Genomic DNA, 20081 nt, shown 5'->3' with positions numbered 1-20081 from the left:
TTGATGCAGAATCCTTTTTCTCCACACTTGTGCTTGAACAAAACCAATACAAGTATCTATTAACATAAAAACTTGACATTGCGTAATGTTTGAAACTGCTGACACAATCTTAGCACCCTATGTCCAGTTTCGTGTGCTTGTTAGCTTTAGAGAGGCAAAAACTTAAGACACCTATTTTTTTCACGTCTTTGTAATTTTTTTGTCTCAGTGTTTGACAGCTAATATTGTAATACAGGTAGCTGGCATCATGGCCATGTAAACACACTTTTAACACACAACTCTCTTACATAGTGGTGGTCTTGCCAGCTCCATTGTGTCCCAGGAAAGAGACAACCTGATTTTCGTGCAGGTTTAAGCTCAGCTTGTTGAGAGCCAGCTTGCTGCCTGTCTTATAGACTTTGGTGAGCTTGTCGATGCATACCACCAGAGGTAGGTGGCTGGGTTCCTCTTCGATTCCACGAGTTTCCTCTGGGGTCGTCACAAAGAAATGAAATTCAAGTTCTAAAGTAGTTACTGAGGTGCCACTCTAAAATCTCAAACAATAACTGATCTCATATCAGCTATGACAACAGTACCTGAGCGTCTGTGCTCCATGGCACAGGCCTGATCCTCCTCCATGACACTCAGCCTGGCACTGCCACCCCACGGCCACTCCCAAGTCTCGATCCGTCCACTGCCAAGCCAATAGGACTTCTGCAGAGGGAAGTACCAAGGGCGGGGTAGCCCATACATTCCTGCAGAATAAGAGGATTATCATGGATACTTATATGCATATCTGTGAAGGCACAGAAGCTTTATAAAACTAGCAAGTGGGAGGTCTTTGCTTCAAGTAGGAGTAGCATTGGAAGCTAGAGATGTGGCACAGGACCGGAATAAAAAAAAAAGAAAGAGCTGAACGGTTTTTACTTTTAGTAAGGCTGGGGGACACAAAAGAAAAGGTCATGTTCAATCACATGGTACAATAGTTTGGTCTGATGCATCATTAATTCTAAGGAGCTGCTTTACCTGGTTAGCATTGCTAAGTTATTTAAAAAAAAAATTGTGAGAGATCCATCTTTAAGAATAAGGGAGATGTGCAGACCTGCAGTCACTACAGGGAAATTAAGTTGATCAATCACACTATGAAGATATGGGAAAGAGTAGTGAAAGCCAGGCTGAGAGAAGAGGTGACCATCTGTGAGCAACGGTATGGTTTCATGCCGAGGAAGAGCACCACAGACACCTTATTTGCTTTGAGAATGTTGATGGAGAAGTATAGAGAAGGTCAGAAGGAGTTGCATTGTGTATTTGTGGATTTAGAAAAAGCGTACGACAGAGTGCCATCATTCAATCCCACCACCTGCCCTCTGGATCCAATCCTATGCTTCAGATCATCTCACACCTCCTGCTGTTCATCTCCGCGATCTTTAACAGGTCCTTAACATCCGGCCATGTGCCAACTATCTTCAGAGCAGCAAAGGTTATTTCTATCTTAAACAAACCTGCTCTGGATCCCTCTAACATCAACAACTATAGACCGGAATAACTTATCACCTTTCTTTCAAAATCTCTGGAACGCACTGTTTTTAACCAACTGTCTGTTTATCTCTCACTGAAAAACCTCAATGATCCAAACCATGCTACATGCTGCTTGATCAGCCAAGCTGTCACCTGTACTCATCCTCCTCGCCCTTTCGACACAGCATTCGACACAGTCAACCACAAGACTTGTCTACCCCCAGGAGCCTTGGTATCCGCAGAGCAGCTTGGAAATGGTTTGCTTCCTACCTGGATGGTCGCTTATTCCAGGTAACATGGAGGGGGTCCACATCTGGCCCATGCAGACTCTCCTTGTGTCCCACAAGGCTCAGTACTTGGTCCTCTCCTCTGCTCTTTCTATACCCACGCTCTTGGTGAAGTCATATCCTCACATGGGTTTTCTTACCATTGCTATGCTGATGGCACTCAACTCATCTTTTCTTTTCCTCCCTCAGATACCACAGCTTCCACTCAGATCTCGGCATGCTTAGCGGAGCTTGTGGATGAGTGTTCATCGACTCAACCCCAGCAAAACTGAACTGCTGGTCATCTATTATATATTTATTATGACATTATTCTTTTGATTATGTCTATTCTCTTTATATATTTGCATTTCTTTTTCTTTTCTGCTGTAACAGAGAAATTTCCCCACTGTGGGATGAATAAAGGTATATCTTATCTTATCCCAGGTGATTCATTTCCAGGTCAGGATCTCAGAATAACTCTTCATAACTCTCTTCTCTCCGCTTCAGCCACTGCTAACAACCTCGGGCTAACTATGGACAATCAACTTTCCTTCTCCTCACATGTTGCTAATGTGGCTCATTCTTGTCGATTCCTTCACTAGAACATCCGATGCTTGTTCAGTCTCTTGTCATTTCAAGTCGGCTACTGCAGCTCTCTGCTCCCAGGTCGACCTCTGAACACTATTCGTGCACTGCAAATGATCCAAAATGCAGCTGCGTCACTTGTGATCAACCTGCCCAAGTTCTCCCTCACCACCCCACTGCTGTGCTCCTTCCACTGGCTCAACTGGTACCACCTTCTCTCAGGGTAAGAGGTAAGTATACTTCAAGGCTCTTCAAATGTTCTTGCACCGAGGTGGTGGAATGAACTTCCCCTAGATGTCCAAAAATCAGAGTCCCTGGCTATTTTTAAGCGACGGGTGAAGACCTACCTCTTCCTGAAACACTTTACAAGTTTGCTTAAGTTTGTAATCTAGCATACCATTGTACATTTATTCATTAATAAAGACTCAAAGCACTTTTGTAGGCCGCTCTGGACAAGAGCGTCTGCTAAATGCCGCAAATGTAAATGTAAATGTAGGTATTGTTACAAGGACTGGTGTGTCTTACATAAATATACAAATACATAGTAGCTTGCTAATCGTTTTTGAAATATATCTAGGCTGCTATAAAAAATAATGCATTACGTAATGTTTTATACGCATATGTTGCTGTTACTGTGATCGTATGTTACTTGAGTGCAAGCATTAATAGCTAAAAAGTGACTAACTTCCTGCTAGGGTGTCCATTCACACCAAGCTCAACTTCATACTTGAAACAGTGAGCACACCCACTAACAGGCTGCTTCACTTTACAGGGATATTCCTTACATTTTATGTAATTGTAGCAAATAGCATTTGTGTCATGGTTCACCTGGATGCACAGCCTCTATGTACCAAGTGAGCACGCCGTACACAGTGGCGTCGATGATGAGCATGACGATTGACAACAGGAGGTTAAAATCATCGCCCTCTACTGGTGACTGGTTGATGGTGCGCCACTGGATGCCCACGCCGGCCACCTCGTACAAGGCAAAGTACTTTGAGCCGAGGCCAAAAGCAGTGGTGGACATCAGAGACTGCAGGAAGGGAGGAAGTCATATTAAAACACAAGGCCAGATGGCAATTCTACTGCCAGGTTCAAAAGGCATTGAACCAATATATGTTAAAGGTGAGCATGTGGCATAAGGCAGTGTCTTACCGCAATACACTTTTCGAAGGCTGTGATCTTATCATGGGCCACCTCTTCTCTGATGGCCACATACATGTAGGGAACGTAACTCAAGAAATAGATAATCCCACCACAAGCTGAAGCCAGTTTGGCTTTGGAGTAGATTACCGACACTAAAAAACTAAAGAAAAGGGAAGAAATCTTTCAGCCGAACAAAATACTCCTCTATATCCCTCTACATCATGATGGAATGATGTCATTAGGAGAATTATTATGCACACACAGTCTGTGTGGGTTTTTGTTGTTTGTTTGCTTAGTAAAAGGTATAATCATCTTACAATGGAAAAGAGTACACTCTCTGCAAAACCATGCCACCAAAACACATGCATCAGCACTGCCTGGATCAAATACTTCATTTTAAGAAAAAAAGCAGAGTTTTCTATTTTCATGGGCAACATAAGTAACTGCTACATTGGGATACTTCTTTTAGCTGTTTGGATGTCGGTAGTTCCACTGTTTATTTTTTTCTGAGGCACCACAGAGACACTAAACAATAATACAGTCAAAACAGACTCCAGTAATAACTTGAATAAAATACCCCGGCTAGAAAATTACCAACAGAAAATGAAACATCATTAGCCACAATTTGATACATTACCAGAACATGATGGTAGCAATGGCGTATATAGTCAGGAAAAGCCAGATGATGAAGGGGTCGCTGTGGAGAAGCACTCGGCCGTACTTTAATATAGCCGTCAGTGCTGTCACTGATATGGAGAGTTGCACAAAACCAGTAATGAACCAGGCCACCCAGTGCACAGCATTATTTAAGCCCATCATCTTCATCACCTGAAAGGAAACATCAGCAGCAACATAACCAGTCATCAGTATATGTTATTGATTAATAACAATTTTTTATAACAGTATAATTGGCAGGATGTTCCAAACGGAATCTGCTAGTAATAATCATCTAGCAAAAACAACAAATAATTTATCGTTGTTTAATTAATGAATACTCAATGTAATTAATAAATACTCAATGCCGCATATAGCTCAACCGGGCTCCAAAGCTTAGTAGCAATTTTTTGGAACCCAGAAGCAGATCCCATAAAAAATTTAGATAGTTATACTATATGGCTTAAATGTATGTGAACACCTGATAATTTCCAATATATGCTTGGTGAACGACTAATTCGGGGTTTAATCCCTCTTTGCTGTTATAATAACCTCCACTCTTCTGGGAAGGTTTTCCAATCAATTAAAATTTTCCGCAGCACTTACACTATCAGTACCACCAAGCACCACTCCACTGCTTCAGTATAACTAATGGCAAGGGTTTCTAAACGTAGTTACACTGCTTACAAAAAATGCCAATGTCCCAGAGTTGCCAACTCCAAGTTCCAAAATTCCCTGTTTCCCTGTGCCACCCTGTACAAATAAGTTGGTCTCCCCAAACGTTTTGCCATATAGTGTATGTCGCTTAGACATTACAGGTACACTTGGACAGATGACATCATATTCCTTATAATATTTGAATAATATCATAAGGTTAGAAACATAAAAATAACAGATGATATCATTATAGAGAAATAGCTCAAAATTACATTTTAAGCAATTCCAATCTCCCAGATTCCATCGAATCTAAAAGGTCACACCAATGTTAATTCATCTTATCTACAGTATATCATGTTATATCTCATATAAGTTAAGCCAAATGTAATCTTCTGTGGCATTTAAACAGTACATTTTAATAGGGATTGCTGAGCATGTGCAGTTTCATCCGTAAAAATGAGCACAAGGTAGAGTGTATTGCGTGCACACAATGATATTTCCGAGCGTTGAGCAGGAAATGAGCGTTCAAAGAGACTGCCTTGCATTAAACCACTTCTTCTACAAGCACACACACACACACGCTTCCTTTTCACTCACTTGCACTCTTCTCACGAGTCAAAGGCTTTGAACATACAGTAAGTCTTATGTTCCTACCACTATGATCTTATATAATACTATATTACACACATGATCTGGCTGTCAGAAGAACATGAGGAAGTCTTCCTGCTGCTCACCTCTTTGAGACGATGCTCCTTCTCAGCTACTATGTGTTGGATCATCATAGCCACTGAATAAACCCAGGAGATCACCATACACAGAGGCATCATATGTTCGATCACAAACAGGAAACTGCAAACATGAACACAGCTTTACCAAGCAGTAAAATTGTCTTGGAATGTTAGGCTACCATAAAACCAAAGCTGCAAATGCTATAACAAGTGTCAGCGCCATCAACACATTCAGCTTCACACGTTCACAGCCCTCAGACACCATTTTCACCATCAATCCCCTCAAATTTCACTAATGAGGACTGAAGTGAGAGAGGTCTGAGAAAGATGAAAATGAGAACAGACTCACTCGTCTCTGGTGTAGCAGGGGTAGGGGAACATCTGCACGTAATTTCCAGGCTCCACAACATCGTGTTCAACAAACGTGTTAATGATGGCTCTCTCCATCATATCTTAAAGAAGATGAAACACCAGAGTTATTTAAACATGCAAAAAGACAAATGCGTGTAAGGCAGCAAACATAAAAAAAAATGACAAGAAGTCCATTCACTTAATAAATAAGTTCAAAGTAGAACTGGACACATTGAGGGGAAACAGTGTTTCAAAAAATCATGTAAGACATTACATTTCAAGATCTATGACCTTTTATGACAGTGTTCTAGTGACACGATAAAAAAGATTACAAGATGGAAATCGTAGCAATACAAGAATAAAGTGGAAATATTTTATGAATAAAATCAAACTTACAAAAATAAAGTCGTAGCAGTACAAGAATAAAGTCGAAATTAGGAGAATAAAGTCGTAGCAATACAAGATTGAACGCGCAATATTTTGAGAATAAAGTCAAAATTACGAAAATAAAGTCGTAGATTGTTTACTTGAATGTTGTCATTTAAATTATGTTTGGTACAAGCATGTCATTTGTACTAGTGAGCTTATAATTTTATTCTGCAGAGGGTGTGCCAGTGTTTAACTCCTGCAGGGTTGAATTATTCGATCAACATCCTCATAGGCTTTTGAGTAACAACAACGCAGATGTAACCACTGGTGCCATTTCAGACTGCACAAAACAGGCAATTTCCTTAATGTCTGTCTGATTTTTTCTTCTGAATAAATTAAGTTTCCTACATAATTGCTGTAGTGTCCGTTTACTAATTAGAACTTCGTGCTCAAGAGACAAAAGACAAAGAATTTCCTTATTGCTGAATATTACTATATATTGCTATACATTACGCATTGCTAAAACTTGATTCTTAAAATGTTTTGACTTTATTCGCACAATTACGAATTGATTCTCAAAATATGGTAACTTAATTCTCATACTGCAACAACTTTAGTTTTCCAAATGCTTTTGAGTATTAGATTAAGTTTTGGCAGTGTCTCCACCGCTGTGATTTGGTGTCAACCCTTGCTTAATTCAAAATTCGCCAATGTGTTTTTTTTGCAAAGTCTTTTCAAATGTATTATGTTTTCACACCTGTGTCCTACGTTATCAAAGCTCTCGTTACTGCTCGTTTTCATAGTCACAACCTTGACAAATCTGTGGGATATTTCTAAAAAACTGCTATGATTTGATTGTTTTATGTACATGCCATTTGCCAGGTGCGTTGCAATGCGATTTTCAAGTGCATTGCCATTTGCACAGGTACGTTACAGTGCATGTACATTGTAATTCTTGTGCGTTTCTCAGAGCCAGCTTTAGTCACAAAAGGTTTACACAGTATTGACACGAAATAGAAAAATATACACAGACCAGCCATACCATTATGACATTATAACATTATGACCAGTGAGTGAATAACACTGTATATCTCTTCATCATGGTACATGCTAGTAGGTTAATGTGTTTAGAACAGGAAAAATGGGCGAATGTAAGGATTTGAGTGATTTTAACAAGGGTAATTGATGGCTAGACGACTGAGTTGAAGCATCTCCAAAACTGCAGCTCTTGTGGCTGTTCCTGGTCTGCAGTGGTCAGTGTGTATCAAAAGTGCTCCAAGGAAGGAACAGTGGTAAACCGGCGACAGGGTCATTGAAGTATGTGGGGAGTGAAGTCTGGCCCGTGTGGTCCGATCCAACAGACGAGCTCCTGTAGCTCAAATTGCTGAAGAAGTTTATGCTGTTAGTACTTGATGGAAACTGTTTTTGCAGCAAAAGGGGAACCAACACAATATTAGGCAGGTGGTCATAATGTCATGCCTGATAAGTGTATATACATTTTGAATAGTAGTGAAAGTCAATAAATAACGTTGCACATTGTATGAGTAATATTGCACATTGTGTAAATAAGTAATATTGCATGTTGTTGACTATACATAAGTAATATTGCACATGGTCAACAGAAGTGAGATGGTAATGCAACTAGATTAACATATAAGCAGTTGAGGGTTAAGAGTCTTGCTCAAGAATCTCAATACTGGCAGCTTGGATGTGCAGGGATTTAAACTCACAACCTTCCTTTAAGAAGTAAATGCCAGGACGTGGGAGAATTAAAATGTGAACTCAAATCCCAGCACCCAAACTGCCACTCTTGGGCCCTTGAGCAAGGCTCTTATGCTTCAACTGCTCAGTTGTAAATTGCTCTGGATAAGAGCATCTGCCAAACATCATAAATGTAAATGCAGGTGTTATCCACTGAGCTTTCACTCAAGGGAAATGTTTAAAAATACGCCCAGTCCGTGTTTTAAGAACCAAAACTGTCCAACACCAAACCATTTAAATTTCTGATTCGATTTTTTCAAATAGAAAAAGATCAAACATGTGAGATTATTCCTTCATAACTACTACATTGAGAGCTCTGATGTAAGCGATAAGCTTTGTTGCCCTTTAGTAAGCTCCTCTATAAAATATTAAACATAATGCAGTGTTAAAAGCCGCTGAGGCAACACTTTTCACCTGCAAATTCATGGATGTTCCAAGTTTAGCTTAACCAGGTAAGCAGTTTACCAGGACACACTCTGAATTTAAAAAAAATGATTATTTCTATCTCTATGGCAGTCCACTCCTCCATGGGCATTATATGAGCAGATGATTTATTGCTCTACTTATGGCTTTGTACAGTCTTTTGCTTCAGAACAAATTGCAGAAACAATGTGAAAAGTCTGCAAGAAAAAAAAATACGTTTCCAATAAAATCGCCAAGCTCACAATGTCTTCATCAGCACCAAAAAAATAAAAAAAGCTAGTTGCCCAATGTAGTTAAAGCTGTTCATAAAGTTTAAGTTGTTTATAAAGATTAAGGGCTCATATCTCTACCTTGGATCCACACAAAGCCGTAGAGGAAGTAGAACTTGCCGCCAGTGTTGGGTCCCGGGCGCCAGTAAGCACGTCGGATCTCATTAGTTTTCTCCGTGAAGCTGGAGTTCTGCCTGATTTTATACTGTACATGAGGAGGCAGGGAGCCGTCCTTATTGGTCTGGAAAATAACACCTATATGGAGAGCACATGTAGTCACTCTAGCATGCCGTTACACTCGCACTAATGCCGAAAAATGGATTTGTGTAAGAAAAGGCTTTCACTCACTGGCAAATACGGAGACATTATCATGGTAGGCCTGGTTCAGAGTGTAGTTTACGATGCTCTCCTCATCCGGGAAGCCTTTGAATACATCCACACTCACCTAAAACATAAACAACAAAATGCCGTCCCATGAAAACGGCTTATAAAACTAAATGGATAAAACATTCCAGACTAAAAAGATGCTCTGTATTATGTAAGAAATGAAACACCACAGGGTGGTGGGATGCTACTCGATGAATTACTGTTCAAATAACAGCACATATTGAATGTTTTATGCCTCTTGCACCCAAGCAATATGCAAACACTGGCCATTTTTATTTATTAAAGCAAGACACAGATTTTTTATGCTGTAGAATGGGTGGGAAACAAGCTAGGTCCTAGACTGTATTAACTGCATGGTAATGAGAAGCTTGAGAAAGACCTTTGACATGAACTGGATCCAGCCGCAGGCGGCATTGTCGATGGTGTCGAGCTGCTCCAGCAGCGTGCTGACGTTCGGCAGGGTGAAATTCTCCTGCATCAGACTTTCTAACAGTTCACTGTCCGAGGCATTTAGCAGCTCTGGTTGCCTCCGCAGGTCAGAAGTCAACTATGGAAGCACAGCATGGAAAATGAAGCATAATAAGTCATATAATAAGTGTGTTATACAGTAGCTTTTTAAAACCATAGATGGCGTTTACAAAAGACTCTTCTTTAATTTGCATGGAGAAAACATTTCATTGATTTTTTTGCCATTTTTCTTATAAGTTAATTTGCTATAATTATATACTGAGGCAGGAAAATTGTAGATTGTAGTACTGGTCACAGTTACCATGTCATTGTTTATATTATTATTATTATTATTATTATTATTATTATTATTATTATTATATACTAAATATATATTATATGTGTGTGTGTGTGTGCGTGTGTGTGTGTGTGTGTGTGTGTGTGTGTGTATGTATATATTTTTTCTTTCATTCGTTGCACTTAATTGTCTGTGTTTTTCTTTCTCTCATCTGGTTTAATGATCAAGCGTATTTTACCTTGCTGCTTGCTTGTAACCCAATACAGTATAAGCCATATAACCAGAGGTGGCTTTACCATTCAGTCTATCCTTTCAGCAGAATCCTTTCAGTCTAACAAAGATATATAACACTGACAACTTCCCAGTGATTCCATTTGGCTAGTAGCCCTTTTCTTATGACTAATGTGCTAGTTCTGGAGGCGGACAGCCTGAAACCACTTTACTCATTTCAATAACAAAAGAGCTGCTGGCTGGCTGAAAACCATGTTCAGTTCCAGCACCAAAATGCTGCTTGCCTGAAACCTCGATTTAAAAGCTATGACAACAACCGAAGCAGGTCATTTGCATTAAAACAAACGCTGACAAAATTGCTGTATTTTAAATGGTTTAAAAATGAGAAAAAAAGTGACACCAATGTTCTGAGATAAAGAGGACTAACTGCCTTGGGATTGTAAGATATCGTCTTCAAGCAAGAATTACAGCTTGTAAAATAATCAGCGGTCATTATTTTTATGCTGTTCTTTTGTTAACACCTACATCTCATTATGTAATGGTTCAACTCGTAAAAAATCGTCAATATTCTAGTTCTTAAATAGGGTTACTCTTCCCAATGGGTATCCAGGAATCCGTAGCCACTGATTAAATATATGTGAACTATAGAATTTTTCAAAACTCTAAAGTCTGCGTCTGGAAAATGGCCTGATTTGGTTAGCAAATACTGTTTCAATTCCACTATTATGGTGCTTTAGATGCTGTTACCTGTTGCAGCCATGCCAGGCCATTGTGCAGTTTGCCCTCTTCCAGAAAAGGTCTAAGCTCAGCTGAAATGTTGAGCCACACTTTAGCATAATGAGTCACGTTGCCAACGAAGGCGAAAGTCTCATTGGCCTAGAGAACGAGATTAACATACCTCCATCATCATTGACCATCCCGAAAAGAATTAAAAGGAACCTGCTAGAAACATGCCTACTACCTTTAAACTTTAAATACAGTTAGCAAAATGGAATTCTCAGGACTGTGAGATTTACTTGCCTTCTGAATGACCTTATCCACCTCTGAGCCAATTGGAGAATAAAGGATCTTGGGATTTGTAGTCATAAGGTGGACGAGAAGTCCTAAATTCCTTTGCTCTTTGTTGGTAAAACCGAGCGAGCTCATGTTACCTTGCTTCAAAGCTTCTGGCTCAATAATCCTGTTGAAAAAGTCTAGTTTTAGTAAACTCAAAAGGGGCTCTGGGAGTAAAGAGGATTGAGTGTCCACACCAATACACAAACCTGTTATTTCCACACAGAATGGGCTGCAGGCCAGCCCATAACTGCACAAATGCAGAGAACTGAGAGTGAGGATTGTCTGCCTGAGAGTCCTTCCCCTCAGCTGAGTTCTCAGTTATGTTGGTATTTGAGGTGGTGGTGTTAGAGTTCCAAGTGGCATTGTTAGCAGAAAATGAGATCTGGTGCCCAGCACATGCACCTTTGGGCAGCAACCTGGCCAGGCCTGAGAGAAGATCCACATCTTTGAACAGCTTCTCTACCTCGGCTAGGTCCTTCAGCAGGGCACCAAGGTGGGATTGGAATGGCACTGTTGAAGCATTAGTCTGTTCCAACTTTAACTAAATGGTTGGAAAGCAAGAAAATTATGGTGTTAGATAAACTGAATAGGATAAACTGTAACCTGATTAAATGGAAACGATGTAAGAGGATGACAGATAAATAAATAGATGACTGTAAGAAAGATAACTGGATAGTTGTATGCATGCATGTATGTACAGTATGTATGTAAGGATGAACAGAAGAATGGATAGATAAATGGCTGGATGGAAGGGTAGGTAGATAAGTTATTTGATTAATGGACAGATGGGTAAAAATTATAAGAATATAAGCAAATAGATTGATGGATAGATATGTGGTTGAAGGGATACATGAGGTTATATGTGGATGGATGGATCCACTGATGTCATTTAGTAAATTCACTTTCAAGCAGAATGAGAGAAAAAAGTACAGATGGGTTTATAGATGGATGGATGGATGGATGAATGATAGGCTGGATGAATGATAAGATAGGTGTATGGATAATGATGAGACAATTGTTTAGGTATAATAATTGTGGATTGATGGATGGTTAGTTGATGGTATGATGGATAATAAGAAAAAGGTTATATAGGTGGAATCACTTGTAGATGGTAGGATAGATACATGAATAGGTAAATTATATTGTATATAATTAGTTAATTAGTGGATTAGTTCTTCAATAAATATAGATGCCTGGATAGCTGGCTTGTTGGGTGGATGTGTTGATAGATGGATGGTAGATAGAAATCCAGTTTGATACAAAACATATTTTATATATATATATATATATATATATATATATATATATATATATATATATATATAAAATTGGGTATATTGGATGATCCGCTGTGGCGGAACTCCTGATTAATCGTAACTTAATTGCACATTTCTATCTGTTCTACATGTACTTAAAATTAATACTTTTCAAGTTTTTAATACTCATTAAACATCACAACATAGGCATGGACAAATATGGAGGCTTTATGCAAATGTATGTTTATTATTAGTGAACCAAACTCAACATGAAGCCAAAATATTCTTGTAAATTATTTAAATTATGGTGTTTTAAATTTCGTAAATCATCAGGACACTAAACTAAACTTTTTCTATGTTTCCACACGGACGGTATTAATTGCCGGAAGTGTGCATCATGGTGGGGTTTGGTTCTTGGTTTAGACTTGGCGTAAAATAAATGTTTAGTAATTTGTAATTCTGTGTTTATTGTTTTTTAGATTTGAGTAAAGTATGGACGTCGTGATTAAATGTGTGTTGCGTTGAAGGTTATAATTTCGTCTCTTTTATATTTATTTATTTTTTATTAAAAATGGTTGCAGAAATGTGTGCTGCATTAATCTCGTGTTAATAAAATTAGTGCTGTTAAAATAAATTTTGACAGCCCTAATATAGCTAGCTACCTATACCGACAGACAGACAGACAGACAGACAGACTAGATAGATAGATAGATAAATAAGATGAATGGGAAAAGAAAAGACAAAAGAAAAGACTAACTGCCATCAGAAATGTGTCATTACTCTTCCCACCTTCTCAATGATTTTCTGGGGGTCAATCTGATCCTTCAGTTCCTGACTGATCTTTGCAAACCGCTCCGCCTTCTGCCTCTCCTTTCCTTCACACACAGTCAGCTGATAAGTTCTTAACAGTGACTGTTGCTTTTCAGGAACAGATAATATTGTGCTAAGCTCACTGTCCCTGCCCTCCCCACATGTTATTGCCTCCAGCTCTTCACTGGTCAGCAAAATTTCCTGAGAAAACAAAGAGTTGATGACAGATAGTTGGCATAAACAGATCTAGTTACACTGGCAAAACAAACAGAACCCAAGTATTAATAAAAATGTGAGAAGAAAAAATGGAAGTCATATCAGTATGCTGAATGCTAACAGGTGAAACACACATTATTATGTATTGGTGCATGAATTTGGAATGTAAGCTCGTAACTGTTTGACTACTGAAAATTCTGAAAACTGCCAACCACAGTAGATGGTCAGCTGGTTGGCTGGTCACAACTCGAGTAAAACCTCTCCATCACTACAGTCCAATTTCACAATTGGACAACATGCACATCTTCCTTTATCCTTAGCAATCAGCACCTGCGTATACACTTGTATCTTAAATGAAAGTCAGGTGTATGACTGACCTCCATCTTCTGCAGTCCCTGTGGACCAAATTTGTTTGCCTCCCCTCCTTCAGCCATGCCCAAGACCTGGTAGAGCAGCTGAAGAACAGTGTGATGATCAGCTGCTTTAGTCGGGTCTCCGAGGGCTTTTTGCAGCAAACCCCCTTCCAGATTCCTCCAGCCTCCCAGCAGCTGCTCCTGGATGCAAACAGCATAGTTAGTGATACTGCAAGGTTTCCTGGAACAGATCTGTTCATTTCTTTTTGGGGTTGGTAAATTTCTGTATTTAGGCCTTGCATTTTACACCTTCACTTACCTGAATCAGACCACCTCTTTATATCATCATTAAGGTGCCACAGATATACAAACCATCAATATTATACAGAAAATTAGTATAACAGAACACTGCATCACAGACAGGTATCTCATGCAGTGAGTATTAATATCATTACTAAAGCAAGAAAACCAATTAACACAATTCCACAAGTCTCCTTTCACTGCAGCTACAGCTGTGCTGCCCACATGCATCATCTCTATCAGAATCAATCATCAAATTTAACCTCATAAAATGACCCTGGAAGTTCTGTGCATATTTGTGCATTTTTTTCTGTGCAGAACAATTTTCCTGGGATTTGAATTTAAGGCAAATTGTGTGTTTTGTGGAAGTTCCACAAGAAAGAAAACGCAAAAATATAAATGGTTCATGAAAAGCGTAACAATTGCTATGAACAGTTTTGGCTGACTTTTCCTCATGAAATCCAGCTTTTCTTGACCTGATCAATTTCTTCTGCTCTGTCGTTCATTGTGGAATGAAGAACAGCTATTAAATCCACACAAATGTATTTGAGCTTTGTGCAGTTTGCTACAGATGCGATCTGCGAGCTCTGACTAGTGCGCTCTCTGACTGGCCGATCAAAGGAAGTGAAAATGACCAAATCACAGTCTACATGGTTAAAGCAACAGCTTCAAACAACATATAGTTTATGATAAAAAAAGTCCACAGGTGCTGATTGTGAAGGCATTACATCAGGTAATTTTGTGTCCGAGAACACGTAATGTGACAGCTGAAATCTGATTGAATAGAAACTCCTACTTATACAGACATTCAGTGGTGCTACTACTTGCAGCAGTAAACCCAAGAGAAAAGCTATGAGATGTACAGAATAGACTATTGGGAATAATTTAACACTTATACATGGACAAAATAATATTACAGCATAAGTCAGTGATTCTGTTAGGGTCCAGGGACTTTGCTGGCCCTGATGGGCCGCTAATGGCTCTTTCTGTAACCACATGAACCATCCTTGAGGTCATTTTTGGGTAAAGTATAACTCTGATTCATGTTGCATCTTTATTCACAAGGCATTTTCTAAACCAATCAAATGTGCCTGTCCTGTGGGTGTGTATGTGTGTTTGTGTGTGATTTCCCCAGGGATATAAGCACCACTGTGACCTTGAGCATTGAGCAAACAAGATTTGACGAAAGGGCTAAGGGAAAGGTCTACGCATGGTCATCTGCCATGCCAGTCAAATTGCTTCTTTTTGTGAAAGTAGACTGGGTTTCTTAATAAAAAATAAAAAAAACATACTAGAATCTCTAATGAATTTAGATTTCTGGTTTGTGGCATAACACTCTCAAGTACTATCAATAACAGCTTTCATACTGTAGAAATACATTATTTTAAGTTTAATTTAGGAATGAGAAATTCAATTAACAAAACGATAAACCAACGACACGTGTACAAAACGTTCCAGAACTATTGGCACTGTTCCTAAAATAGTTAGAACTATTTGCAAAAAAAAAAACAAAGAAAGAAAAGAAATCGAATTAATTAAATATTTATTTTAAGAAAAGAGCAAAAACACAGCCTGGATGAACTCGTGGTAACTGGCACTTAGCTTAGAACTCATGACAGACCGAAACGTTGAAATATTTCTTTGACCTGAGAGTGTTAGCAGATTTCTTTTTAACACAGTTAGCTAAAATGCAGCGATTCTTTCTTTTCCTGACTCCACCTGCAAATGAATGCATGATGTTAAGTCTTGTTAACAAAAAATGCCAAGGTAACAGTAAAATGGGTAACTTTTTGGATTCTAGGTTTAATGTATTTAGTGTTAAAACAAGTGTTACTGGAACAAGCATTTATAAATAACAATCTAATGTATTTATGCTCAGCCAATATTGCTTAGCCAATTAACTGTTTTAGGGGGCTTGTTTCACACCTATACAAAGTGTAATAATTACTACACTGTTAATTGTCTTGCCGTTTTAACTGCACCCTTAGACACCCTTTTCCTCTTAGAAAATTAAAGACCCATATCACAACTCTTCAATGATCATCCAAGACTTCTTCTTCTTCTTCTTTTTCTTCTAAATATTAGGTGTCTCCAATGCCAAATTCTCTTAGTCATTCATTTACATTGGGAAGATTAAAAAATACACAAAGGAAATGAGGCAATTAATATAAAAATCACAGTCAATAACCACTGTTAGAGCAATCATTTAGTAACAAACTTAGCTGTAATTGATCTGTGTATTTAACCTCGAATTTTACCAAAGATTACTGATTTGCAGAATATGGGTCACCAAATCTTCAAAGCAATAGGACCCCAAATCCGCTTTGCAAAATATTTAGAAGTTGAATTAAAATAAGGATTAAAGCAAGCCATTTCTTAAATCAGGAACATGTAAGGGCCTGAAAGTTGACCAAAATGGTGTCAAATGGTCAGATATGCAGTGGTGTAAAGTATTTGAGTGAATGTACTTTGTTACTATCATTTGTTGGGCTACTTTGTAGCTTTAATGAGTATCAAAGATATAAACTTTTACTCTCTAATCAACTTCATTTCTGATTCAATACATGTACTTTTTACTCCACTATATTTTAATTGACAATGACAGTCACCAATTATATTTTGCACAGCAGCTTCATCTGCTGTGGCTTATTTATTCTGCAGAAGAGGCCATTTGGAATACTAATGGTTGTTTGACTTTGTGACATGATACTATTATTTTATTTGTTAATTTAAGGTTTTGAAAGATTGCTTTACTGTTTAGTCAAAAATTTTTAGTTTGACTACTTTTACTAAATTTTTTTGACTGACTTTAATCTTTAATCTTTGTTTCTGGCATGTTAACTAGGCTGTTGTGTTGATCTTGGTTAGTGCAGTGTTGAGGTGTACAATTTGATTTGTATTTTATTAAAATAAAACCTCTCAAATTTGTTTTGGGTTTTCACTTTGTCTTGGTGTTGAGGACTAGTGCATTTTTGAGCCTATGTTCAATATGAGTACTGATTAAAATCAGATGAACAGAAACTTATGTCACACTGGAATTTGAGACTGCTTGTAATTGATAAAGTTTTGCAGTAAGGTACCTATACTTCTCCCCGAGTATGATTTTCAGGTATCCTTTAATCCTCTGCAGGTAGAAGACAATAATATTCATCGAACACTCCAGGTAGGTTTGTCTTAAAGGTGGATAGTCGTATAAAAAAAAAACAATCCCCACTCTTTGTATGGTGGAGAATCATATGCCAAAAAATATTGTCTAGTTGTTTTGTTCTGTGCTCTGGGACCACTGTTATGATACATGACATCATGGAGATTTGATATAAATATCTGTTTGCCTCTGCCAAAACAGTACATCCAGTTCATGGTTGGATCTTAAAACATATGTTCAAATATGTATGGTTCAATGCTTCAATAAGCACAAAATCAAGCTTTGGACATAGCTATTTCAGTTCACTAACCCTAACCCTATTGAAAACCTGTGGGCTGAGCTGAAAAAGAGAAAAATCATCTGTAATCTCTTTACAATTAGAATAATAGACTCAAACACGGTTACATGTAGTGTAAAATTCTTATCAAAGGTGCCAATAATTCTGAAGCTGACCCACAAATATATTTAGGTCTTTTTAACAGGTACTATACATATGCAATTTTGAGGTAAACCAATGCATCAATCATACCAATCTACTAAATAATGCTTTGCTATTATAAGAATACATTTATAAATGGAATTCTGAATGACTTGCCAAAACATTGGCCCTAAAGACCACCTAAGTCTATAAATATGCACAAATCTTGCAAGCCAAAAAGTTTCACATTCTACAGCAAGGGGAAAAAAACAGTAGGTTAAATTGACTGCCTCTGGGTTATTTTTATTCCAGTTTGTGTGCGGAGGAGTTGCTTGAATTGTGCTGATGTTACTGCATAGGTGCTTCTGACATTCCAAATATAGCAACACGTTAATAGCCTGGCACTTAATAGACAAAGAGCTGAAGTTCACAACATTAGCCTGTGCCATTAGCACGCTCCTTTTCTGCAATCAAAAGCACAATAGGTAAGCCCAAACAGAGGCTGTGACTTCTTTTACAGAGAGCTGGCAAATGCCCTGTCCTGGGAAGTTTAAAGAGGAGTGTGCTGATTTTGTAGAATGTATTAGATACAGACCTCTTTGAGGTTGATGGGAGATGAGAGAAGCAGGTTGGCCGAGTCGTTGGACACTGAGAGATTTCGGGTGAGGAACTGCCGGAAGTGATTTGGATTCCTCATGACGTCGGCTAAAGTGAAGCCTGGATTAAGAGACAGTTTCATGTCAGATGTGTAGCTCAAGCAGAATTGAATATACATATCAAATAATGCTTATGCCCTAGCTCTTGCTTTGACATTCACTATGAGCACAATCGTTTTTTTCTGCTGATCTGTTTTAAGTGCTACTTTTTTATTGTATGGAAGAATGTGTGTGTGGGGGTATGTATTTACAGTATCCCCAGACCTTGGCTGGTGTTAAAGCTGTTCTTAAATGGATTCTGGGCTGAGCTGAGACTCTCTAGGTGCTGCTGTATTGACTCCAGCTCCTCCCCAAGAGATGGCCCCTCTGAGTTGAACAAGTGATTCTGCTCCACCACCTCCCCAATCCGTTCCAACAACTGAGTCACACTAAAAGGTCATTCAAACAAACAAGTGTTAATAAGAATATATGCAGAAATGTAAAAAAAAAGACCACATAGCATGTAGTGGGGGAAAAGCCCAAGGAAATGAGATAGTTAGTGAAAGATCCTGAAGTAATAGTGAAAATTTCATTATGTAAGCTCACCTACATAAGCCTATACACACACACACGATTACAGGTGCTAATGAGGACTGCTGTTAGGTGCTATAGACACAGTGGGAGTCTTTAGAGGTGGGAAAGAGAGAGATACAATGTTAAAGCAGGAAGTGTTTGACTCACGTGGAGTTTTTGTACTGCAGGAAGCCGAACTCGTCTCGCTGGCCATCCGGACACAAGGACTGCATAACCGGAATGATGCCCGCTGAAGTCAAAGGGGCTGCGCTGTAGAAAGCTGATCATGCCGTGCCCGAAAAGAGGATATCAGGACCGCGAGGAAATGGATAAGAATGAGGGCAGGTCCAGTGACAATGGTGATTAGTAGGGTTTAATTAATCAAGATGTGTATGTTGGAATGAACAAAGAGAGAGTATGGGTAGATTAGAGAGAAGTCATTGCAAGTAAGCATGTAGAGGCAGAAAGATGTAGAAAAAATGGTGTTAGGGGGAAGACAGGCGAGGAAAAAAAAATGGGTGGATGGAGGAAAAAAGAAACAGATCAAAACCAAACCAAACCAAAGAAGAAAAAAGAGAGGAAATGATCACAGCTCAGAAAAACAGTCAGGAGGTCAGGGAAGTTTCAGATGTCAGGTCAGCTTGTATTAGCTAAACCAGCTTTTACTAACACACACACACACACAAATGAGCTGGCTTTCACTGGAACAGAAATCCTGCCTTTGGTATATTTCCCATACACTTTACTCTACATATTGACAAATCTATAAAAAGCTCCAGCATATGCAGAGTTGTCAGGTTTTTTTTAGTCAGACTGACCTCGTATCTACACACACACTGGTCGTAAAATAGCAAATCTACCACATAGGTCACTCTCTATGTACACAATTGCTGCTGTCCTGCTGTTTTTCATCCTGATTAAACTATCAAGCAGCTTTTTATGGATTATTAGACTGTTTGTTAATGTATTCACAACTTTGGTACAGCTGATTCACTGTTACCAGCATCACACACACACACACTCCTACCCATAATTGCATAACTACAGAGAATAATGGCATAAATGCTGAGAACGAGCCATCAAACTACTGTCATGATGTCTTTTCACCGACAGACTTGAGCATAGGGGGCTGACAAATAGAACAGATAAATTCCAAGTAAGAAATAAAACATGAAAAATTTTGTAAAGAGAATATAATCAACAGTGGGATGTGGTCTAAGTATTATAACTCACTGTGAAGCCCGGTTACT

The 20081-nt window shown here is 38.7% G+C and overlaps 1 protein-coding gene across 3 annotated transcripts in view; it reads right to left on the bottom strand.

Moving 5' to 3' along the window:
- Positions 1 to 20081, bottom strand: part of abca2 (ATP-binding cassette, sub-family A (ABC1), member 2) — an 84163-nt gene that overhangs the window by 25516 nt on the left and 38566 nt on the right. For all 3 annotated transcript variants that reach the window (XM_046841326.1, XM_046841324.1, XM_046841325.1), the window contains 18 exons: positions 19000 to 19111; positions 18544 to 18707; positions 18219 to 18340; positions 13785 to 13961; positions 13171 to 13392; positions 11332 to 11666; positions 11090 to 11249; positions 10817 to 10945; positions 9473 to 9640; positions 9055 to 9151; positions 8788 to 8961; positions 5883 to 5985; positions 5540 to 5654; positions 4132 to 4322; positions 3504 to 3654; positions 3177 to 3381; positions 576 to 734; positions 288 to 468 (listed from right to left, as the gene is read on the bottom strand). In XM_046841326.1, coding sequence (XP_046697282.1) covers positions 288 to 468; positions 576 to 734; positions 3177 to 3381; positions 3504 to 3654; positions 4132 to 4322; positions 5540 to 5654; positions 5883 to 5985; positions 8788 to 8961; positions 9055 to 9151; positions 9473 to 9640; positions 10817 to 10945; positions 11090 to 11249; positions 11332 to 11666; positions 13171 to 13392; positions 13785 to 13961; positions 18219 to 18340; positions 18544 to 18707; positions 19000 to 19111 — 2965 coding nt within the window. The remainder of the gene's footprint in view (positions 1 to 287; positions 469 to 575; positions 735 to 3176; positions 3382 to 3503; positions 3655 to 4131; positions 4323 to 5539; positions 5655 to 5882; positions 5986 to 8787; positions 8962 to 9054; positions 9152 to 9472; positions 9641 to 10816; positions 10946 to 11089; positions 11250 to 11331; positions 11667 to 13170; positions 13393 to 13784; positions 13962 to 18218; positions 18341 to 18543; positions 18708 to 18999; positions 19112 to 20081) is intronic.

This window comes from Silurus meridionalis, chromosome 27 (assembly GCF_014805685.1).
Source record: "Silurus meridionalis isolate SWU-2019-XX chromosome 27, ASM1480568v1, whole genome shotgun sequence".
NCBI classification, from domain to species: Eukaryota; Metazoa; Chordata; class Actinopteri; order Siluriformes; family Siluridae; genus Silurus; species Silurus meridionalis.
This window is presented reverse-complemented; position numbering and strand designations above follow the sequence as displayed.